Consider the following 24,304-nt stretch of genomic DNA (forward strand, 5'->3'; position numbering starts at 1 on the left):
TTTTATATTCCTTTTCAATAACACCTTTCTATAACATTTTAGTTAGGCCACTTGCACAGTTACAAACATTGAATACCAAGCTTGTTTATTCTGAATAATTTTCTAAGATACTTAAGTACTAGTTTATATTGAAGTGAGATACAAAGTAGTTTTAATAGCTAAAAGTTAATTTTGAGTAATTTTCTGTTACATTCTTCATCAATTTAATAATCTCATGATGGACAGTGTTTCTGTTACCGTGCAATCTTGTGTTTTTCATCAAGGTCCACCACAGCAAACCTTGCAGAAGGGTATTGGTCACGAACACGCTCTTTGAAATTTGTTGCGTGTTCATCATTTACAGTCTCCACTACAACATTCGCCTGAAATCATAGTAAAAGTTGTTAGTGTATGTATATGTAACAGGTTCTAGGTTCAACCAGTTCAACTCACAATTATTATGATATGTTGCAATGTAACTGCTCTATCATGAGACAGACTACACTACATATTTTCTCACTTTTCATTTGTGTAGCTCAGGGTTTGGCAAAAGTGACAACTTATACGTGCGTAATAGGTACTTAACAGTTTATAAGTAGTGAACCTTCAGGCCTACGCTTTTCCAGAAAAGTTGTGCGGGCGCGTGGGTTCTACTGAGCGGAGACCCATTTAACTATTTGACAAATACTCACCCAAGTGGTTCCGACATCGCTGTGCACCCACATTTGCTCAGTGACCAGGCTCTTGAGCATGGCGTTCTCGTCGGCGATGGTCTTGGCCAACTGCTCCAGCCCGCCGCGGTGGTCAGGCACGGCCACGGCGAAGCGCACCAGCCTCCCGGTGGCTCCAAGACCACGCTGGATGGTGCGCGATAGTCGCCCTGAGTCGATGTTGCCGCCGCTTATCACGCACACCGCTCTACAAACATTGACAGGTTTTAGTGAGCTGTGGTCGGGCACGGCCACGGCGAAGCGCACTAATCTCCCCGTAGCTCCCAGACCACGCTGGATGGTGCGCGAATATCGCCCTGAGTCGATATTGCCGCCGCTTATCACGCACACACACCGCGCTACAAACATTCACAGGTTTTAGTGAGCAGTTCTGTGGTCGGGCACGGCCACGGCGAAGCGCACTAATCTCCCCGTAGCTCCAAGGCCACGCTGGATGGTGCGCGATAGTCGCCCTGAGTCGATGTTGCCGCCGCTTACCACGCACACCGCGCTATAAACATTGACAGGTTTTAGTGAGCAGTTCTGTGGTCGGGCACGGCCACGGCGAAGCGTACTAATCTCCCCGTAGCTCCAAGCCCGCGCTGGATGGTGCGAGACAGACGCCCGGAGTCGATGTTGCCGCCGCTTATCACGCACACCGCGCTACAAACATTGACAGGTTTTAGTGAGCAGTTCTGTGGTCGGGCACGGCCACGGCGAAGCGCACTAATCTCCCCGTAGCTCCAAGTCCACGCTGGATGGTGCGCAACAGTCTAGTCGCCCGGAGTCGATGTTGCCGCCGCTTATCACGCACACCGCTCTACAAACATTGACAGGTTTTAGTGAGCAGTTCTTTGGTCGGGCACGGCCACGGCGAAGCGCACTAATCTCCCCGTAGCTCCAAGACCACGGTGGATGGTGCGAGACAGTCGCCCGAAGTCGATGTTGTCGCCGCTTATCACGCACACCGCGCTACAAACATTGGCAGGTTTTAGTGAGCAGTTCTGTGGTCGAGCACGGCCACGGCGAAGTGCATTAATCTCCCCATAGCTCCCAAGTCCACCCTGGATGCTGCGAGACAGACGCCCGGAGTCGATGTTGCCGCCGCTTATCACGCACACCGCGCTACAAACATTGGCAGGTTTTAGTGAGCAGTTCTTTGGTCGGGCATAGCCACGGCGAAGCGCACAGCCTTTAGGTGGCGGCCAGACCGCGCTGGATGGTGCGTGACAGCTTCCCTGAGTCAATGTTGCCGCCGCTTATCACCTGTCAATGTTTGTAGCCCACACCGCGCTACAAACATTGACAGGTGATAGTGAGCAATTCTGTAGTCTAGGACGGCCACGGTGAGAAGATAGGAATAGGTTTTGTTTGTGTTTAAGTTTGGGATAATTTTCTTTATTCGTGAGAGTGAACTTGAAGATGCTCGTCCAATCTTAGTAAAACAGTGATGATACCGAGTTAGGGAAGAGAAAGTGAAAACACTACCTGCGTAATAAGTAGGTAAGTACTTAAGTAAATGTTTTTTATTAGTAGATGAAAAGTTACCGTTTCCCTCGCAGCTCAGGGACAAGCCCTTGCATGACGGCTGCAATAGCACAGACTCCCGCGCCGTCCGCCACCAGTCTTTCACGTTCCAGTACACTGATTATAGCTCGCGCTACGTACGCTTCCTCCACCACCAACTGTCATCACAAAAAGTTATATAGTTTTTGTGAAAAAAGCTAATGAAAGCTAGCATTGTCATAATGTTTCTACCATTCTATCCAGCCGCCCTTTGAGAGTAGCAAAAGCGTTGGATCCAACAGTTGAGATGCTCAGTCCTTCAGCTAGATTGGGCATCACAGGTACCGACACTGGTCGTCCTGCCTGTAGCGCTTTCATCATCTTCGGCACCTTTGCACATTCCGCACCCTGTTGGAAATAATTATCTTTGGTCTATAAATTAGGTAATAAGAAGATACTTACACTTAAAATTAAAAAAAAAATGCGGCATGCTAGTCGTATTTAGTGTGGTGCAAACGATTTACGATGCTGTCGAGTTAAGATTTACGAATCGTTGCTAAGAATGGATGTTTGGGGAAGAAATATCGTAAGTTTATCAGACGCCAATAAGGCGTACACCACAGGGGTTGTACACAGTAGGTAGGTACACAGACGGTAAGTACGGTAACTTACGTAAACAAGGCAGGAGCACTTTAGTTTCTTGCAGGCCACGAGTACGGAAGCAAGCAAAGCTCCTGAAGCTACCGGCACGATCACCGCGTCTACCTCTGGCAGCTGCGTGACGATCTCGACGCCTACTGTGCCCAAGCCGGCCATCACGAGCGGGTCGTCTGGGCTGAAAATTGGTAAGTTGGGGTCGTATTTATTTTTTATTTAAAAACTTCATTGCACAAATAATATGTAGGTACCTACAAGTAGTGGAGTTAATGCTAAGAGGCCAACTTAATGCCATGGCATCCTCTACCAGTGAACCTTTGTTGAACAAATGTAAATGTTGTATTTTATCGATATTTATCGTTTCCCACCTATGTAATTAATACACATAGCTAGGACGCAGTTTCTACAAGTAGGAAAATTATTAGCTCGTGGAACCCTAATTTAAGTGTAAGATCACATAACAATAAAATTTATTTCTATCGTGCCTCAATCGATTAGACACAGGGCTACGTAAGTAATTTGTTAGGTGAGTACCTACCTAATAAGTGCACCCATTAAGAACAGAGCACATCTAAAAGTTTCAGCAAGTAGCGGACGATGAAAGTACCTACCTAATCGGTACTTTAGAAGTTCTCAAACCTTTTTACCTCAACAAGATCTGCCTGCTATCATGGTGCACCTTCCTCGCGTACGTGGCCGCGTCGTCGCAGGTCTCGCCGCAGAGGACCACGTCCGCGCCGAGCTCCGCGCAGCGCTGCGCCTGCGCCGGCGGCGTGCGGTCCGGCAGCACCACTGTCACCTGAAAGTAACGAATAGCATTTAAAGTTCTAAAATACTGAACTGTCCTATCCATGACATTGACAGTGGGGCGCCACCGTCAATACCGGATCGCTGCTTCCGATTTTTACCATGTTGGAAACCATATAGTTGAACGATGGTAGCGCCCCCCTGTCATTGAGTTTGGTGGGACAGTTCAGCGTGGGTCATCTATACCATCAAATTTAACGTCATAATAACGGGCATAAAATATTACGAAACCATTAACGTTTTGTTTATTATCTTTTCAGAATTTGTGATCAACATCATGCACATCAACAAATTTGGTCCTTCGAGCCGGGTTACGTTCAAAAACCAATGATGAAACGTAAATATACTCGATGTTTTTCTACATTAATCAATTTTGGTCTTTCGAGGCGGGTTACACTCAAAACAACAATGTACCTACTTACTCGATGTTATGTATGGTCGATGATTTTGATGTAAGATCTTACCGGTATACCCAATGTTCCGCCATGGTAAGCGGCTGCCATGGCCATGTTCCCGTTAGAAGGCACTATGACCCCACGAGAGCTGCCTTCTTGTCCGATCGCCAGCAGCGCGTTACGAATACCGCGTTCAGCACAACTGTAGAAAACAAAGTAAGTAATTTAACAATAGTTAAAATATACCTTCTCGATTTTAGACCTGAAATAAACTGTATTTTACCTTCCGGTATATTGTAGATTTTCACATTTCAGATATAAGTTGTAGTCCATGAACTTACTCAATTTTGCTTCCTGGGATAGAGAAAATAGCAGTTAAGTATTATTTAACAAATATTGATGATGATGAAACATCAAAATAAAATCAAGTGTTATGGTAACATACACAGAGAGGGGTGTGTATGATGCCCCCTTCAATTCTCTCAGCTGCTTGCTTTATTTCAGAAAACGAGAGAATGTGTGGTCCACTTGCTGACTCGGACTCATCCTGGAAATGAAATTGATTAATAATATGCCAATGTGTAATAAGATTCTAAACACAATAGTATCTTACAAATATTTACCATATTGTGCGAGAAATTGTAACTTTTTACACTAGAATTTTGAATTTATATTGACCAAAAACTTTCCTAAAGTTTTTGACAGAATTACAAATTTATGACAACATCAAATCAGGCATGATATCAGAGATATTATTGTCTACGGAGTTAAAGCATTATCTAAGATCAAAGAGGTTTGTCTTGAACTTGAAGCATGATGAATGTTTAGATAAACGCATGATAAACGTGATCATCCATGTGCTTATCCATTCCAGCCTAGCTCACTGTCCGTTTTTAGTACCTACTACAGCTAGGCCATACGAATCAAATAAAAGACTTCATTTAGTATCACAAAAATTTATTTAAAATGCTAATAAATAGTAATTTTCTAAAAACGTAGTTATTTCACAAATATTATAAAGACAATGTTCAGGGTTCATAGAAACGTAAACTGCGAGTGGGGGTAGTCCTTCACCAACTTCTTCTCCAACTCTCTTGCGTGGTTCATGTCGCTCGTCTCAATCAGCATATTTACCTGAAAGCATGTAGAGGTTCCTCTGAGTTCTGTGTACAGTGTTTACTACTCTGCTGTGTTAGTGCTAAAATTGTCTTGAAATAAGAACCCTGTCATATTTATGAGTCAAAATGAGATTGTTCCCATCCCATGCAGCTTGGCCTTGGCGCTCGTCGCGTCCGGCAGCGAGGGCGCGCCGTGTAGTCACCTGGATATACTCACAGTGACAGTGAACACGTCCCGCCGCATCCAAGCGCGCTCCGGCACGAAGCTCTTGACGTCGGCGCCGCTGTCGGTGACCTTGTTGAGCAGCTTGGCCATGGCGCCCGGCGCGTCCGGTAGCGAGGCCGCGAAGCGCACCAGCCGCCCCTCGGCCGCCATGCCGCGGTCGATCACGCACGCCAGGCGGTTGCTGTTCAGGTTCCCGCCGGAAAGGATGCATACCACGCTAAAAAACATAAACACGATCATAAAGAAGAACGCTTTCAACCTCCTATCGTGCCAGCCAATTTTTTAAACACAAAGGAAAAGGCGAAGTGAGTGCGGTCTGGAATGCAGATGTCTTGGTGTGTTCCCGTCTAGGACGACTTTTTGTAAAAACTTGTGGTGTGCTTGTGATCTCTTCCAGGGCGCCTCACTGACCAAGGTATTAAGAGTTTTTTTTTTTGCGGATGAGGGGAAATAAGGGTAAAGGGAAGCGCAAAAGATCCCAATGGGTCGACGTGATCTGCGCTCATGCGCGGCCCTAAATAAGATAAGATTGTAGAGTTGGTAGTAGTAAAAATACACTATCTACTTAACTGGACACTTCCGATTTATATTAAAGACTAAGTATTTGTACTAAGGCGTAACTACTACTCTACACTAACCATAGAGCGTCTCGTAGTGCAGGGAAAAGTTGAGGGCACCAGACCACGTGGTAGATCACCAATGAGATGGACGGACCAGATCAAGGCCGCAACTAAGTGCTCGGTTAGCGAAAGTACCCGGAAAGCTGCAGTCCGCGAGGAATGGCGCCGTATTACGAGGAACATCACTCTGAATCGTGATTCAAGATGATGACCACGACCACTCTGACAAGAGTGTACCGACTGAGAAGAAGAATTTGTACTAAGGAATACTTTTTTCCACGAAGTTCCGGCACTTTCCCCGCGATGATGGCAGCGACGGGGCAGGCAGCTGCTCCTTCCACCATCATTTTCTCACGCTCCATGATATTGATCATAGCACGGGAAATCCATACTTCATCGATGGTAATCTGTCCATATAAAAGTAGTTTAAAATTACATATTTTAACAGAAAATATTTAATTTAATTAAAACAATCGGACCATTTTATCCAAATATCCTTTGATGATATTGAAAGCGTTATTGCTGGCGATGATTTTCCCGAGGCTGTCGGCGATAGAAGGCGTCATTTGAATCATCACAGGCTTCTTCTCCTGTATCGCTTTCGTCATGGTCGGTGCTAACGTACATTCCACGCCCTAAGAAGGAACATCAATAAAATCAAATCAGTTGGAGCTAACTTCGTCTACTTTACCTACGTCGTAGCAATTTAGGAAGTAAGTATTGGATAAATAAGTATGCCTACCTACTAAAGGTAAGGTAACTTTATTGGACAACTAGAATGTACACAGGGTGAAATTAGTGCTAAAAGCATTCTCCGCCAGTCAACCTTTGGTAGGAAGCCGTGTGTGCGGTCCTATTATTACCTACATACTTATTATTACGAGTAGAAAAAAAAATGCTCTACAAATTATGTAAGAAAGTAGTTAACTATTTATAATTGAGATTTCACATTGAGCTAGGAATCTGCAGTATTTAAAAGTTCCTTCCTATGTGGTCCTGTGGTCTACTAAGTATGAAAAAGTGACATACATAAATCAAACAATTAGGCTTGAGGCTCTTGACGGCGAGGACGGTGCTGGCGAGCAAGCCGCCGCTGCCGACGGGGCAGATGATGGCGTCGATCTTGTCCAGCTGAGACAGCAGTTCCAGTCCCACCGTGCCGTAGCCAGCGATCAAGTCCAGACGGTCCGTGCTGGTTGTTGAGAGAAAATTTAAAAACATAAGATTTTAAACTTGTCTGCCTACGACCACGGCTGCAGCCCAGCTGCCGAAACGTCAAGCCGTGAGTAATGCAACTCTTAATAAGTTAAGTAGCTAAGTAAGTAAATATCGCGTTAAGACCCGTGTCCAGTGCCGTATTATCCATAAGGCACTTTAGGCCAGTGCCTAGGGGCCCACTATGACCAGGGGCCCAGCACCCCCGATTAAAAAAAAAGAAAAAAAAAACATGTTAAAGATTATTTTTATGCAACAAAACTCAAACCACCTCAAAACTTCGCCTTATTTTGGTTTACACATTAAATCGTCATATTTCGATATTGTGGAAGTTAATTCATTTTCGTAACGTTTACGCCATAGAATTAGATTTTAAATCGGAAATAATTCCAACAAAAGATTTTATTGTTTTAATGGCTTCATTTGTTGCCCATTAATACTATCCTAGGTTTTCGACTTCGGCGGAGTTGTGCTTAAGTGGTGGGGCCCCTCGAAAGGGCCATTTTTGCGGTTTTACTGTTATACCGCGTAATAGACTTAGTGTATCGAAAACTGATCTTCATGACATTTGAAGGACATTCAATCCTGCATTGAATAAGACCAAATTCATATGTTTTGGACAAACTGTTCTCGTGCTTATCTTCGACAAAGTAGAAAATATACCCGCAGGGTCCCAAACCTTGAAAAGGGGCGCCTTAACCAGCGTATCCCTGTCAAGCCTCACGAGTTGGATTTACCCACAGGATTTACCTATCCTTGTTCCTCCTTCATCCTTAACTACGGTTGCTGCACCTCTTCTCTGCACTCTCCTGAACAACTCAGTGTTATCTGCTATGGCTGCCCCTCTTCCTTGCACCCTACTGCACGACTGCGTTGCCTAACCGTACGCCTGGGCCAAGGTTCGACGCCACAAAATCAACTTCATACGCGTGAAAATAGTTTGAATACAATTTCCCGTGCTTGCAACATTTTTCTTTACTGCTTCGTCTCTATTAGTCGTAGCGTGATGGCATATATCCTATAGCCTTCCTCAATTTACTAGCTAGTACACACAAAACTAATTATTTAAATCAAACCACTAGTTTCTGAGATTAGCGCGTTCAAACAAACTAACAAACAAACTCTTCAGCGTTTTAATATGAACCGGTTGTTGATTTTTGGAGTCGAACCTTGGACCAGCTGTAAGACTTGGCAACGCAGTCGTGCAGGAGGATGCAAGGAAAGAGGGGCAGCCACTGTAGATAACACTAGAGTTGTTCAAGAGAGTGCAAGGAAGAAGTGCATCAACCGTAGTAAAGGAACGGCTGCACTGGGATGAATAAGGATAGACGAATCCAACTCGCGAGGCTTGATAGGAATATGCTGGTTGAAGTGGCCCTTTTCAAGGCTTTGGAGCTTGCGGGTGACGAGCCATTGGACGTAGAGAGGTATTAAATAGAGATTGCAACCCGGTATGTTTCTCAACCCGGCCGGGCCCGGTTACTTTCGTCGCCAACCCGGCTGGGCCCGGCGGACCCGGCCGGGTTGTGTGTTACCTTTACGCTCGCATTCACAAACATTACTATTAGGTCTCACAGTGCGCGTGCACGCACAGGGTGACACGAACGAATCACAGAGCTTTATACAACGCTGTGCGTTCGATTTGCTGCTTCACCGTTTGCGAATATGGGCGTTAAAGTATTTTATGAAAATTTATATACGTGTTCCTTTTAATTTCCCGTAACTTTAAGGCTATCCTATGAATAAAAACTAGTTAAAATGTCTTAGGAACATTTGTGTTCCTATACGCATATTTTCGAAGATAATATCATCCATCTTATTAATTAGAGTTTGTACCAAAATTGACACCCAGTTCAATTTATTTAACTATGGCGAATTATTTTATGCATTCAAGATAGAATCAAATGGACGGCGCATGATTGGGAAAGTCGACCCCGTGTAATGGGAATCGGAATAAGGCGAGGCAGAAGAGAAAAAGATAATTATGTTGTACTAGCGGCCGCCCGCGACTTCGTACGCGTGGATCCAGTTTTACCCCCTTCATCTATCTTACGCGGTTTAGATTTTTTCATACAAATGTTTTTTCCCGCTAACTCCCGTTCCCGTGGGAATTTTGCAATATCCTGTTGTAACTAAGCTTTAAGTTTACTAAGGTACCTGCATGCCAAATTTGAAGCGTCTAACTTAAGCGGTTTAGATTTTTCATACAAAAGGATTTTCCCGCTAATTCCCGTTCCCGTGGGAATTCCTAAGTATACTATAACCTGCCCAGGAGTATGAACAATAATTGTACCAAGTTTCGTTAAAATCCGTTGAGTAGTTTTTGTTTCTATAAGGAACATACAGACAGACAGACAAAAATTTTACTGATTGCATTTTTGGCATCAGTATCGATCACTAATCACCCCCTAATTGTTATTTTGAAAATATATTTCATGTACAGAATTGACCTCTCTACAGATTTATTATAAGTAATATAAGTAACTATACATAGATAGATGAAAAATAAGGCGAAAGAAATTGTTGAATTAAACAAAAAATTTAATGCCATGCGATTATTTAAAGTGGTTTTAACCCCTAGAGTTACAGGATATTGTCAGAAACACGTTGTATGTGAAAGGAAAAAAACTTTGGTAGATTTGGTATAAACAACACAAGTTGTTTCACCTACCGGGTCCGGTGACCGGGCCCGGTTTGCAATCTCTAGTTATTAATTATTATACGTATATTTTCTACTTTGTCGAAGATAGGCACGAGAACGGTTTGTCCAAAATATATGAATTTGGTCTTATTCAATGCAGGATTAAATGTCCTTCAATCATCATGAAGATCAGTTTTCGATACTGCAAGTGATTTACACGGTATAACCGTAAAACAGCAAAAATGCACCGTTCGGGGGGCTACTTACACCACTTAAGCACAACTCCGTCGAAGTCGAAAACCTAGGATAGTCTTAAAGAGCAACAAATGAAACCATTCTACTAATATTATAAATGCGAAAGTTTGGATGTCTGGATGTTTATTACTCTTCCACGCAAAAACTACTGAACGGATTTTTATGAAACTTTACAGTGTTGTTGTTTATAACCCAGATTAATAGGCTATAATTTATGACGATCTGTGACAAACGAAATTTCACGCGGGTGAAGCCGCGGGAAAAATCTAATTAAAACAAGAAAACCTTTTGTAGGAATTATTTCCGATTTGATTGATTTTCATGTCTTATTCTACTGGCCTAGTTGGTTTGGTATTACTGCTTTGGTTTACATGACTTTATGTACATTTTTATTTTTTAATGTTTATGTTAGTTTTATAAAAATATGCAAGATTTTCTTATTCTTTGTTTCATTTTTAAATGACTCCGATACTTCGTGCTGTACTAGATAGTGGCGAAAGTCTTTTCACTTGAAGGAAGGCGTATACCTTTGCAATATGATGACTGAAGTCTGTTGGTACCTTCATTCTATTTCGTAATGTAGGCAGTAAAAATTAAATTTCTAATTTGCGGTTTTGTGGGGGGGCCCGAAACGAGCTGTGCCTAGGGGCCCCGAGATGGTTAATCCGGCCGTTCCGGCCCTGCCCGTGTCTTTCTACTTAAAAACATGGCTAAGGCTGGTTTCAGAGTCAAGCAAGCAACAGACGCACGTAATGTGTCCATGCTGGACAATGCAGTTTCTTATCTTCGAATTTCAGGATAGACAGACTGTAGGTTCTTATAAAATTCAAACTTTAAATTTCAATCCATCAAAACTGACAATAAAAGACAAGATCGAAACAGCACTAAGTAACTAGGCGGTCTTAGCGCTAGGAGGCGCTATCTTCCAGACGATCTTGAGAGAAGGGTAAGGCAGTGATTGATAGAAGGATAGAAGGGTAAGGAACTTATTGGAAGGGGAAGGGAATGCCGCTTATCCAATCTATAATAGGTTCAGCGGTTGAACCGATATAGGTACATTCCGTACATTATTACCATCTGTCGTAAGTAATATCATATCGCCTGCCACCTATGTATTATGTACTTACTCCTACTGTACCTACCCATGTATGTAGTTAGAGCCGATTTCATTGCAGTAACTCAAGGCATGGAGACTGGCATCGTTGATGTCGTTTCCGTACACCTTGACGATGGCGAAGTTCTCCTTATATCTGTGTTTGTCTGCCAGTGGGCAGTCCTTTGGTACCACCACGTTCATCGGCACAGACTGCTTGAACCCGTAGTACGTCATGGCACAGAGATAGTTGCGGCCGCCTGAGATGGTGCATCCTCTACTCTTGTCTGATGGAGACATACTCGAGAGGACGTTGCACGCTCCACGTGCTTTGAAACTGGGTTTCAATAAAAAAAGTTATAGTATAAATACAACTTTACATAAAAAGGAAGAAATATTATACATACAACAATTTTACGAGTAGGTAGGTACTTATGTGACTTCTTACCTTCCAGTATATTGTAGATTTTCGCACTTGAAGAAAACATTGCAAAAGTTTTTACCTACATATTTTGCTTCCTATAAAAAAATATTAAATAAGTACTCAATAGGCCAAGTAATCCATTCAGACACTTCATAAATGTCTGGGAACTTACTATGACTGGAGTGAAGACTACATCATTTTTAATTATTGTATGAGCATCTTGGATATCTTGCAGTTTTAACTTAATTTTACTTATGGATTCAGATCTCTGTTCATCACCCTTTTGAAGAAATATAATAAGATTAGTGTTTATTTGCTTATTTCTTAAATTAAATTTCACAAGCTTTGACACAAGTTAAAATTCTGCAAAAATACCTCTAAATGCTTTACAGTTTGTATACCATCTCCAAACACGTTCCATCCGGGGTCATTTTGTTTTAGTTTCTCAATTTTTTCCGACATCATAATTTAGATTTACCATTAATTTTGGATTTGAAAGTTAAAATTAAGCACCTATGATTTAAAAGTCATAACATGTGACAGATTTGAGTTTTAGATTTATTTCGAAACAGTCATGAGTAAATTGTAAAAAGGATTAGGTGGGAACAGAGATATGTATTGTCAATGACATAGATGCAATTTTCGTTTTATATTTGATTACACATTTTATATTGAATTTAATTACTGTAATTAATAATATTAAACATTTTCTTTGCTATGACTACACCGTTGGATTAAGGAACCACAGGCATTTAAAATAATAACAAAAACATTAGATTTAATTCATATTTATTGTTTACTGTCCTTAAATTTAATTAATAGCTAAAGCATCATTTTGTGCCTCTTGAGCTAGTTGCATTTGGAGATTTAACAACTTATTTTTTAGAACTACAATACCCATTAGGACAATATTCTCAGGTTTCAAAGATCCTGATGATTCAACATTGTAGAAAAATTTGTTAGGTTTGGCTTCCCAGTTGAATTCTGCTTCATACTGATCTTCATCAAGTTCTGTGTGTTCACTCTTAGGCCATTCATCTGGTTTGGGGTACAGAGTGTGCCTCATGATATTATCTGGGTCATACTCGAATGAAACACCAGCAGTAGGATTCCATTTAGCATGTTCCTTTCCAAAGCCTTTCTTTGCATAGGCCTTCAGCTTTAACTCTTGGCCTTTTCGGAGCTTGATAATCAAAATCTCATCTGCCTCTCCATAGTCTGCTTGATCTTCATCCCGGTGGCGAGACGTGGCAGGCACTACTCGTGGGTCACTCGACTTCAAGTCAGCAGTCGTCACGTGTCTGGTTTGGTCATCAGTGCACTTCACATCCAGAGTAAATTCGACGCTGCACTCTGTACAGAAGTCGACGCACATGCAATCTCTGGAATAACGAATTTTGTCTACGACTTCATCGGATATGAGGGGAATGAGACCAATACGGTGAGCGAGGAATTCGTCACTGAGAACTGTAGAGTTTGCTTCCAACTGAACCCAATCGATGGCCATTGTTGGTGTTTCAGCAATAAACACGCGACGCATGCTGTTTGCTACGCTTAATTCGGTGTCTTCAACAACATATTTCACATTATCATCAGTTAATTCTGTAATGTGTACAGAAGGTTGATTCGCGTAAGGCATTTTGGAGGTTAGTCGCCAGGTATATTTTGGAACTCTTAGATGTATCGGAAGGTATTTGTATGTATTATTTATTTTTTCTTGTTCAGCGATTTCTTATTCACTAGATAATAAGAAAAGTCACAAAAACAATAACAACCAAGATTCTTCGGTAAAGCGTCACCGCGCATCATCTGTCAACTGTCAATGTCAGTCAACCAAAGACTAAAGAGTAATGTCAAAGTTTATGGTACTAGTGATGGGGTCTAGATCATTCAATTATGTTCAATTGAATAGTGATAACAAAATCCACATCGCAATCACAGAACTTATCGAATGAGCCAGAAAAGACCTAATTTACTAAATCCACAAAATAGTTTCAAAATAAAATTGTATATAAAACCACGATACCATGTGAACAATACCAGAGTAAAAGCTACAAAAAAGTTAATTATAATTTATAAGTTCACACTTGTAGCTTGTAGGTGCCACTTCTGGCACCCAAAAATATGCCCTTAAAACCCCTTGATTATGAGGTGTGGAGTGGCCCCTCTTTACCATTGGGCATCTGGGCAAATACTCAGAGTCCCGCAATAGACGTGGCCGCTGCCTGTTCTCAGTAAATAATTTATTATAGTTTCATAATCTAATATCCAGGGCCCCTGGCTTCTCCAATATGGGCTGACGGGATTATAGCCAGGACCACATGGTCTGACATCCTGAGACATCCCCGCGTCTGAAACTGCTGGCCATCACACAACTAAGTAATAGACCTAAAGTGAAAAAGTATATTCAGATGAAGTGGTTACGCTCATTAGTATGTAGCATCAGTGATTGTAAGTAGGTAATTAGTGGAAAGAATAAATAAACTGGGCTCTTCCTTCCAGATTCTCTACACCCTAGATAAGTAGGTAGGTATTCCATCAAAAAAATATTCAGCACACAACTTTTAGAGGACGGGAGAACATGATCTACCTAAGAACATATTGAAAGTTTTCACTAAGCAAGAATTCTCTCACTCTGGCTCTTGTACTATGGCCTGCAAAGATAAGGGTTAATTAGTTAATGAAGAGTGGTAATGTATTACCTGCTGAAGTCAGACATTAACTTACTTAGATCTGTTGAATAAGAACGCGATGGAACGAGTCCAGGTTAGTACCTACACACTAATTTTATAATGAAAGAACTCAACATAAAGAAGTAGGTAGATACCTCAATGTAGTAAAAACATTTCCGCAACTGATCATTTGAATCTCTCAGCTTGCAAAGCGCAAACATAAACAAAGCACGCGCGCTCAGCTAGGCTAGTGTAGACAAAAGATATTAAAACAAAACAAAATTCGTTCAAAATAAACGATAATTTGCGTAGTTGATACAATCATTTTAGCACATGGTTATCAGAGTATAAAAACAACATTCATAACGCATATCGACGTGAAATCGTTCGGTTTATTCAGAGAGTCCTAAGTAAAAATGGAGCTGTATAAGTGTGATATTTCGGTAAATATTAAATTTTTCTGTTCATAGAATTAATTGTGATGGGCTTTGTTGCTAATGTAGGATATGTATAATTTCGTCATACAGTTGGATTTAAACTTTGACCTCTCTTCATCATTTTCTATCATAATTAGCTTGAGTTATACGTAGATAACGCTTGATTGACTCACTCCACCGCTAGAAGTCACGGGGTCCAGAGTACTCGGGAGTGATTCGGAATATGTTGTAAAGAAACATTAAAGGGAAGCAATAAATGAAACCAGCCATGGTGTTCCAGACGGTAGAGTTCGACCCGATGTGCGACAAAGAGAATCCTCAGAGGATATCATTTGAGGATGTCTCGGCTGCAGCCTTTCGGATACAAAGTGGGATCGTCAAAACGCCATGCGTGGTAAGTTGGAGTTGGTTTTATAACTTGTATGATGTCTGGAAGAAAACGCTTTCACCGATAAGAAATTCTATATTAAATTATGTTCATTGTTTATTTAATCTTTGAACATTGTATCTACTTTTTTAAGAGCTATTTGCGCAAAAGTTTAAATTTTATTTTACTATAAAAATGTCTTCTTTGTATCATCATTGTAATAAAAAAATACAGCAATAATAAAATACACCAAGTATATCAAAAATACCAAATACAATATAATAATACCAAAAGTTGAAAGTTTCGAACCCACGACATTCGTACTCTGTCGGTGGTACGAGTATTGACCTACGTACCTACCTATCTGCAACAAAATCGTGAAATTATTGTTAACTTGTTTTTTAAAGTTATTTGGTCAACACAAGAAATATAAATAGGTAACTACTATTAACTACACCTAAGTAATTAATATATTTTTCAGAAATCCCATATGTCGTCCTCCTTCGGTATGGATGTGTACCTCAAAAATGATTTCCTACAACATACAGGAAGGTAAGCCTCGTTCGAAGTACTTTGTACTTGCGATATCAACAAAGTTTTTGTCCTGATAATTATAATCATGTATGTACCCCTGAACTTTCTTCACATTCACTTAATCAACTTGTTTCATTATTAATAATATACATATGTCGGAAGGCGACTACCGCAACGTTGTTGACATCATACTATGATTACAAAATGTAGTTTAATGGCCAAACAAGCCAATTACCTACATTGCTTACGTTTTTTGCATGCTTGCATTACATACTTACTTAGTTGCATACACACACTCGTAATGACTTCGCAAATAAGCAGAAGAGTTTCGTCAGCATAAGATCATGTCATTCAAAGTAGAAGAAGTAGTGACAGTTAAAGAACATTTTCGCGCAAATCATAAACAGCCAATGTTAAAAAAAACATGATAAAATATTGTTAAATTCTCTCAAACATTACCTCTACTATTAAAATCAGCTTGGTCAAACCAAAACCATGGGGAAGATTCAACTTAGACAACTTTCAAAATAAAATTTAAAACGAGGGGGCGTGTGACTCAACAGTTTCAAAGAGCGAGGTGCCCGCAACGCCTTGCTTCTGCTCTCGAAGGAGGTGAAAGAGCGCGGCGTGATCTCGGCCTCGCTGGGCAACCACTCGCAGGCGATCAGTTTCCACGCCAACCAGCTGGACATACCTGCCACCGTGGTCATGCCCAACGTGGCGCCCATCATGAAGATACAGAAGTGCCGCTCCTACGGCGCCAACGTCATCATCCACGGCTACGACATGAAGGAAGCCAAGTACCACGCTATGACCTTGGCTAAGGAGAAGGACCTCACTTACATCAACGGGTAAGGAGTGGTTCCCGCGGCCACAAACTGAGACGAATACTTAGTCATCTTTTTCACTTAGACGTAAGACTTCAAATATTTACGGAGGCGAATGCACTTACACAAAAAGTTGCTCTACTTTAGCTTTTCCTACGAACTTAATTTCTGCAATGCATGGTGCCCAAATGTCAGTTTTGATCAGAAAGGCTTGCTAAACGCATTCGCGTCCGTATATGGTGCGCCTCGAACTGGTGCGTTAACAGCATCGTTGTCTGCAGCTACGACCACCCGCACATCATGGCAGGACAGGGCACGGTGGGGCTGGAGATCGTGTCGCAGGTGCCCGGCGTGGACGCCGTGCTGGTGCCCGTCGGCGGCGGCGGGCTGCTGGCCGGCGTCGCCACCGCCATCAAGCACCTCAAGCCCCAAGTCTTGATTTATGTGAGTTTACTTACTTCTTCTGTCTGTCAGCTTCATCACCACAACCCTGGTCGGACTTGAAACCTGAATAACACGTTACATCTGTAAACAACTTAAAAGTAAAACCTATGCTGCATTGCATCGCATTGCATCGCAACTTAATACTTACCTTAATTTCGATGTAATGCCTCTACCGTAGTACTTATTATTATTCTGTGCCTCTACTAAGTACTGCCATGCGAGTTACCTAAATGGAATACATTTGATATTATGTATTTACCTACCTAACTACTGAAATTATTTTAACATCTTTGTGGAGGTATTGCACAAACCTCACGAGATAACAGAACTTCCTTGATTTGATGTCAAAACATTATTTCGAAATATGTAGTAAGTCAATAACATCCGTGAACTACGCATTTACAACATACATCGAGTATCTGTTCTTAATATCTGCTCTTAATTAAGCTGCATGGGCGGTAGTGAGATAAAGCAAGAACGTTCAGTTATTGTTTAAGCCCATTAACTATGCTACTGACTACTGACCAATGAATATTGGGTAATCATGAATAAAAGCGATCAGGATCATTCGTAACGAGTCTACGAATCTCAGTGTCAAAGATAACCGCTATCATTGGTCACACGTGCTAAGTGTTGTGCCTTATACTAGTTACTTATCTCGATGTTTATGTTAGTTCATTAAACTTTTCACCAAATTGCTCTTTTATCAGCTACGTGTACTAAGTAGTAACCGATCTTTTCAATCGCGGAGTTTGCTTATATCGCTGTTCTTATCGATGGAATAAGCAATTACATTTATGATGCATTGTGCTCTGATACAATTACCTACCATTCTTTGCAGTTTTCATCTCCATTTTAGATATTAATGAACTTCTCGGAATAGAGTTCAACCACTATCGTGCTGCGCTTGACTTGACCAGTTATCGTACATCATAACACTAACTACTATGGAACGGAAAAATTGAAATTTAAATCAGTTCTTATTCTCGTTTACAGTTATCGTGGGTTCCATTCCCGCCTTAGGTAATTCGATTCTTTCAATTCTTCAGTTCATACTACAGTTTTCACAAGATTTTGTAGTATTAATATAAAGTAAGTAAATTCCCTGCACTTAACTGAATAAGGTTTATTTTATTGTTTTTTCAGGGCGTGGAAACTGAAAAATGTCCCAGTATGAAGCTGGCGATAAAATGTGAAGAGCCAACGAGTGTCGATATTCGGTCCACACTGGCAGATGGTCTGGCGGTGCCCACGGTGGGGTATAACGCATACCGCACTGCAAAGGACCTTATTGATCGAATGGTATATAAAATTATAAAATTGGGTATATTTTAAGTCTAGGAAACTAACAAACAGTTTTAACACAACTTTGGTCCCGCTCGGGACGAACGGAATAATAAAGAAAATTTGCTTTTTATTATTCACAAATGATGCAATCACTTGGCAATCACCAGAAATTTGAGCTACATTAGGATTTCTTTTTTCAAAAATGACGAGTGTTACCAGTGTTACATTTGCTTAAATCCACGTGTACACTAATCACACTACTATAAATCCTCTACCATACATCTGTCTCCGCGTCTGTCGCTCTTGATTTTTATTATTGCTTGAACGCTTAAACGTGATCTACTCCTATTTCACCCACTACCTCCCCACGCTAAAATAAAATCTGTTCCTGGACTTCCAGATCACAGTAAACGAAGACTGGATCGCGCGCGCCATCCTGCGGCTAGTGGAGCAAGAGAAGTACGTGGTGGAGGGCGGCGGCGCCGTCGGCGTGGCCGCCATCATGGCCGGCCTGGTGCCCGAGCTCGCCGGGAAGAAGTAAGACCGCACACCAAATCTGCCCCCGATAGTTTTTTTTTTCCACAACGAGGAAGCTCTTGGCCTGTATCTCACCTGATGGTAAGTATAATGATCAGTACGGCAAGCACGAAAAACTTTCGAGTTCAAATCGTTTGCGTACTCGAATCGCCATCAAAAGATTTAGTACGAAAACTACAGCGCCCTTGTGAACGTGTCGTGAAGTGAACTTAGTATGAGAAATGGTTGAACGAAACTTATTTTGAGAATCAAAATTGTCACGTTATCGTTTAATTCGAAGGTTGAGTATCGAATTTTGTCGAATACGCAAACGATTCGAAGACGAAAGTTGTTCATGCTAGAGGTAGTTACAGGCCGAAGGTGAAGGCGAGCTTCACCCGGAATCCTCAACACTTTTTTTATCACTTTTTTTATCTCCATTTTGGCTATTTGTCACATGCGTCCTTTTAACTATCGGGGACGGAAAAGCTTCTTCTACCACGTTGTCATACTAAAGTCTACCACCTTGTTAGCCCATGAAATCTCTGAGCTGATGCTGCCTACAATGTGGCAGAAATGAAGGGGCCACGCCTACGTGAATACCTATAGTAGTAAAATAATTTTGTTTTTGTAATAAGGTCATTCAGTATTCACGCCCACGTGTTTTTGATTGTAAAAATAAATATTTCATAATATATTTCCAAGTTCCTCTCATTATCTGGCCTACATTATCATACACGCGCTATCGATTATTTACAAACTAGCTGACCCGGCGAACTTTGTTCCGCCTTAATGGCAATAAATAAGCAGACTTTTTTTTTAATTTCGAACGGGATAAAAAGTATCCTATGTCCTTCTCCTGGCTCTAAACTACCTCCCTGACAATTTTCAGCTAAATCGGTTTAGCCGTTCTTGAGTTATAAGTGGAGTAACTAACACGACTTTCTTTTATATATATAGATTCAACTACATAATTTAGATAAACTTATTATTTAATGCCTTTTTACACGACGTACGAGTTGCCTTCGCGATATACCTATAGAGATCGCTATCACTAAAATCAAGATGGCAGAGTGGTTCATCCTCTCTGGTGGTAGGTAACATTATGAGACTAGATAGTTTCGATATTATCGCCTGCTTACAAATAAAGCCATGTTCTAGCCGTGCGAGAATGGTGTATATCATCCGGTTTACGTAGTATCTTATTCTGTGCTCATACGACGAGTGTAATCACTGCCGCTAAAGTGAAGTTCTGCTATCGCAGTGGTGTGCATCCTCTCTCATCTCTACTGTGCTGTGTGCATGTCTGTCGGAATAATTCTGATATAGGTAATAATCGTTTGCCTCCTATCACATAAAAAAAAAAAAAAAAAGGTAAACACTCCCGCTAAAACCAGGTTCTCTATCGCAGAGTGGTGTGCATCCTCTCCGGTGGTAACATCGACACGACGATCCTGGGCCGCTGCCTGGAGCGCGGGCTGGCGGCGGAGCAGCGGCTGGTCAAGTTCAAGGTTACTTTATTTGTGTTTAAGTTGCTATACGTAGATCTAGCGCTCAACTCAGTTAGTGCCTGAGGTATGGGAGAAGCAGGAGGGGTGTCATTAACATTATTATGACATGGCAGTGCATATTATAATATAAGTCTGAAGGAGATCTGAAGTGGTGCTGATATTTGACGTTACAAAAACATGGGAGAGCCCATGCTATGCCACTCCCATGCCTAAATAGACCCAATACATTGAACTGTCCCACCCGTGACATTGATAGGGCGGCGCCACCGTCAATACCGGATCACTGGTTCCACTTTGAACGATGGTGGCGTCCCCCTGTCAATGAGTGGTGGCCGGTGGGACAGTTCAGTGTGGGTCATCTATACCTCGCAGGCACTGAGTGAGTTAAACGCTAGACTGTCAAAATTTTGCTTGTTTAATGTTGGATTAAATCTGTAGAGTTAGAAAAAAATAAATGAATTTTAGGTGACGGTGAGCGACCGGCCCGGCGGCATCGCGGAGCTGTGCAAGCTCATCGCCTCCATCGGCGTGTCCATCAAGGACATCATGCAGGAGCGCGCCTGGGTCTACGGGGACATCTTCAGCGTCCGGGTGAGTATGCTACGTGACGTCAGCTACATTGGAGTAAAATAAAGATTCGTTCTTCGATCTTATTTATGACCGTTGATGATACAAAAATTGTGAAAAAAATGTACCAAGGATACCACTTGGTGAAACACACTTTCACGCAGTGAAAGAAACACAACCGTACCGTAATAGCTTACTTCTTCTTTGCCTGGCCCATTCCCATTTTATTTGGGGCCGGCACTCCCTATCATGCGTCCTCTTGGGTCTCTCGTTGTTTACTTGGGCCTCTTTAAGGTCCTTATTTACTACGGACATCCATGTGATTCGGGGTCTTCCTCGTCCTCGGGGCTTAGTTTAGATGTCTAGTACTTTTCTGGGTGGTCGTCTACCATACCTTACATCTGTATTAAAATAGGCTCGTACAGTTTTGATGACTCAAAATCATAAAAGATAGGATGAAGGAATAAAAAAAATCGTATCTCAGCCCGTTATATTTCCAGGTGAAAGTGGTGTGCGAGACACGCGGCCCCGAGCACCTGGAGCAGCTGCGCGAGATGATCGCCAGCTCCTACCGCGAGTTCTACTTCACGGGCGAGGCCGACTACTACGCGCGCCGCCAGAGCCTCTTCTCGCTCGACGACGTGTCGCATTAGCATTAGATGACCACTGAGCCCCGATTACGGTAATTTTTAACGTCTCCAATCCAGACACGCTTCTCGATTCTGCGATACGATTGGTCGTTTAACAGCGTACGTCAGCTGTTTTGACCAATCGTATCGCAGAATCAGAAGCGCGTCTGGATTGGAGACGTTAAAAATTACCGTAATCGGGGCTCTGAACTGTCCTACCAAACTCATTGACAGAGGGGCGCCACCATCGTTCAACTATACAGTGTACACATATTATTATTATGGGGGCATTTTTGTCGATAAAATTGACATAATAACATCACCTTAAATTATCGCTAGCCCTATCCCAAACACACTATATATAGATTCCAACATGGAAAAATCGGACTACAAGGAGAGAACAAGAGAGAAGAAAGAAATTATTTATTTGGGTCATACGCTCATGTCCGTCTAAAAACAGCCTTGATATTTATACACTACACGGGGAGAACAAGAGAGGAGAAAGAAATTGTTTATTTGGGTCATACGACATAATGCGCTCATATCCGTTTATCAAAACGACAAACGGTTCGGGCACAGGTTCGGGTTTCGATGGGTAACATTTATGCAGATGAATCTCGCCACTTGAAATTAGGTAACAGATTAATATTATGAAGTAAGTTACAGGGTCGGTGCGCTTAGGGTAGAGCCCACTACTATTAAAATAAACTACATGTAAAAACCTTATGATAGTCTAAATATTATACTATTGATTATATAAATATATACATACCTACTCACAATTACTATTTTACAATAGTTTTTAATAATAAAGATAGCATTTTCAGATTAGAAAACTTTTACAAATTACGCGATTGTAGATAAACGCGTTGATGTCTTTTATATGGCACTACGAATTATTAATGATTTTTTTGAACAGTGTCAGAAAAAATAATATATCCTAACAATGTTTGTTAAGTTAGATCAACTAGCTTTTTCTATGTCGATACAATACTCGATGTTATAAATATACAATTATAATAATATCTGCTGTGATAATAATAAAAGGTAATTAAAGAACATTGTTTTATAATTCACACTATCCTTTCACTGAAAGCCAATAACGTCCACCGTAAACTTTGATTGAAGACAATTAATTTTTACGGTGGTTACCACACTGCGCCGCGCTCCGTCGCGGAGCGCGGGGCGACAGATTTAAGGCGATTAGAGTCCTCAATCAGTGGCGGGGCAAGACCTAAATTTGATGTGGGCAAGACAGATTTCGCGAGGCCTTGTTCTGTGGCGAACTGAAGACGGATTTTATAAAAAAAAAAAAAAACGGGTCAACGGTCTATTCATTGACAGTTTCTGATTTCTTGATTCAGTGATTATTTTTAAAGGAATATTGCGCCAAAGAATAATGTTCGTCACTTAAAACCGTGTTGTTGCTTAATTTTGTGTCTGATTATGGCTGAATTTGTTTGGAAAAAAAAATATTTTTTTAACTACATTGTTTAGCTATCAAGAATTTATATTTTAATAGTCAATGTTTGCATTTATTGTCGTATTGTGATATTGTCATCTTCACCTTGTATACATTTTTTCAAAATTTTTGATGCGCGAGGCCCCTTGTACCGCGAGGCCGTAGGCGGTGGCCCACGTCGCCTACGCCTTACGCCGCCACTGTCCTCAATCCGCGCCAAATGGGCATTTTGTAAAGCCTACTCCTCTTTTACTGCTGGATAGAAATAGTTGAAAAAAATATGTTATACAACAGTTCAAGGACTACATTTGTGACGTTTGAATTTTCGCTACGTCTCTTTGTTTTGGATTAAAAAAATAAATACGGGACATCGATTTTTTACTTAAATTCCCTACTCCTCCAAAACGGCTATGTTAATTTAAAAGATTTTTGCACGAATAGATTAGGAATTCTTTAATCTTTAAATGACACGTTGCGTTTTTCAATCGAACATTACTTTCATTCATAAATTTTACTTTTGATAAATTCCGAACGTTTTGCTGTTGAGGGGGCCTTCGCGGGGTGCGGGCGGCAGTCGGCCGCTGGCCTTCAGACGGGGAGGTTGTGTCACTCGCTGCAAACTGACATTAGCGATCAAAATGAATCGGTGTCAAATCGGAGTTTTTGGTGCGGGGTACGCGGGTGTTGCTCGCGGCGTGAAGGTCAAACGCCCAAGGACTTGACCAATTGAGGACTCTAATCGCCTTAATAATTGTATGCAAGTACCTCAGTTTGTATGGAAAACACGCGCGGCACTTCACACTGACAACGCGTCCGCGCGCGTGATTTTTTATATGAAATCACGCGCTCCGCGGCGGAGCGCGGCGCAATGTGATAACCGCCTACTTTTTATGATGACCGTGGTAGTACGTGACTGTTTAAAAAAAATTAAGAAAGTTACAAAATCAATAAAAATTCCCACACATGCGTGCATATGAGTCTTGATCGTTAAAGCGTTAACAAATTTAATAATACTAGCTTTTGCCCGCGGCTTCACCCGCGTAAAATTTATTTTGTCACTGACCGTCATAAATTATAGCCTGTCTCTCTGGGTTATAAACAATAATACTGTTAAGTTCCATCAAAGTCTGTTCAGTAGTTTTTGCGTGAAAGAATAACAAACATCCAGACATTCATACAAACTCGCATTTATAATATTAGTAGGATTAATAGGACTAGTAGGACTAGCTGCCCCGGTATACTTCTTACCGCCTATAAAAAGTATATAAGTACTTATCCTATGAACATAGGGATAATAATGGTGAGATTTTTTCAAATCGGTCCAGTAGTTTCGGAGCCTAGTGCATTTCACTTAAAAAGAGAAACAAGGTATTTCACTTATTTACAAAATAAACGTAGGTAGATC

General features: G+C 41.4%; 3 protein-coding genes across 4 annotated transcripts; 1 reads left to right on the forward strand and 2 right to left on the reverse strand.

The window, feature by feature from the left end:
- Nucleotides 1-33: 33 nt before the first annotated feature.
- Nucleotides 34-12,174, reverse strand: LOC135080557 (uncharacterized). The gene is made up of 17 exons (XM_063975211.1): nt 12,022-12,174; nt 11,819-11,926; nt 11,671-11,741; nt 11,272-11,559; nt 7,048-7,210; nt 6,498-6,653; nt 6,289-6,425; nt 5,390-5,615; nt 4,500-4,601; nt 4,338-4,408; nt 4,124-4,256; nt 3,500-3,651; nt 2,868-3,030; nt 2,448-2,603; nt 2,238-2,374; nt 672-897; nt 34-362 (listed from the first exon to the last, which is right to left on the reverse strand). The coding sequence occupies exons 1-17, from the start codon at nt 12,109-12,111 to the stop codon at nt 234-236; spliced, it is 2,508 nt and encodes an 835-aa protein (XP_063831281.1). The 5' UTR covers nt 12,112-12,174; the 3' UTR covers nt 34-233.
- A 244-nt stretch (nt 12,175-12,418) lies between these two features.
- LOC135080388 (DNA-directed RNA polymerase II subunit RPB3) lies at nt 12,419-13,469 on the reverse strand. Its single transcript, XM_063975031.1, has one exon. The coding sequence runs from the start codon at nt 13,283-13,285 to the stop codon at nt 12,458-12,460; it is 828 nt and encodes a 275-aa protein (XP_063831101.1). The 5' UTR covers nt 13,286-13,469; the 3' UTR covers nt 12,419-12,457.
- An 846-nt stretch (nt 13,470-14,315) lies between these two features.
- Nucleotides 14,316-22,496, forward strand: LOC135080558 (L-threonine ammonia-lyase). 2 transcript variants are annotated; one of them, XM_063975213.1, is made up of 10 exons: nt 14,316-14,412; nt 15,036-15,149; nt 15,604-15,674; nt 16,220-16,507; nt 16,765-16,927; nt 18,074-18,229; nt 18,615-18,751; nt 20,142-20,241; nt 20,707-20,832; nt 21,309-22,496. In XM_063975213.1, the coding sequence occupies exons 1-10, from the start codon at nt 14,398-14,400 to the stop codon at nt 21,459-21,461; spliced, it is 1,323 nt and encodes a 440-aa protein (XP_063831283.1). In that variant the 5' UTR covers nt 14,316-14,397; the 3' UTR covers nt 21,462-22,496. The 2 variants fall into 2 exon arrangements, with proteins under 2 accessions (XP_063831283.1, XP_063831282.1); XM_063975212.1 differs by lacking the exon at nt 14,316-14,412 and adding an exon at nt 14,521-14,761.
- Nucleotides 22,497-24,304: the final 1,808 nt, after the last annotated feature.

Source organism: Ostrinia nubilalis, chromosome 18 (assembly GCF_963855985.1).
Source record: "Ostrinia nubilalis chromosome 18, ilOstNubi1.1, whole genome shotgun sequence".
NCBI classification, from domain to species: domain Eukaryota; kingdom Metazoa; phylum Arthropoda; class Insecta; order Lepidoptera; family Crambidae; genus Ostrinia; species Ostrinia nubilalis.

Bases quoted from the DNA above. Each gene is read 5' to 3' on its own strand.
- LOC135080557 (XM_063975211.1), bottom strand. From the start codon at position 12,111: ATGATGTCGGAAAAAATTGAGAAACTAAAACAAAATGACCCCGGATGG. The intron at 11,560-11,670 runs GTAAGAAGTCAC...ATTGAAACCCAG, and splicing joins AATCTACAATATACTGGAAG to TTTCAAAGCACGTGGAGCGT. The intron at 2,375-2,447 runs GTAGAAACATTA...TTGTGATGACAG, and splicing joins AAGGGCGGCTGGATAGAATG to TTGGTGGTGGAGGAAGCGTA.
- LOC135080388 (XM_063975031.1), bottom strand. From the start codon at position 13,285: ATGCCTTACGCGAATCAACCTTCTGTACACATTACAGAATTAACTGAT.
- LOC135080558 (XM_063975212.1), top strand. From the start codon at position 14,735: ATGGAGCTGTATAAGTGTGATATTTCG. The intron at 16,508-16,764 runs GTAAGGAGTGGT...CGTTGTCTGCAG, and splicing joins GACCTCACTTACATCAACGG to CTACGACCACCCGCACATCA. The intron at 16,928-18,073 runs GTGAGTTTACTT...TTGTTTTTTCAG, and splicing joins AGCCCCAAGTCTTGATTTAT to GGCGTGGAAACTGAAAAATG.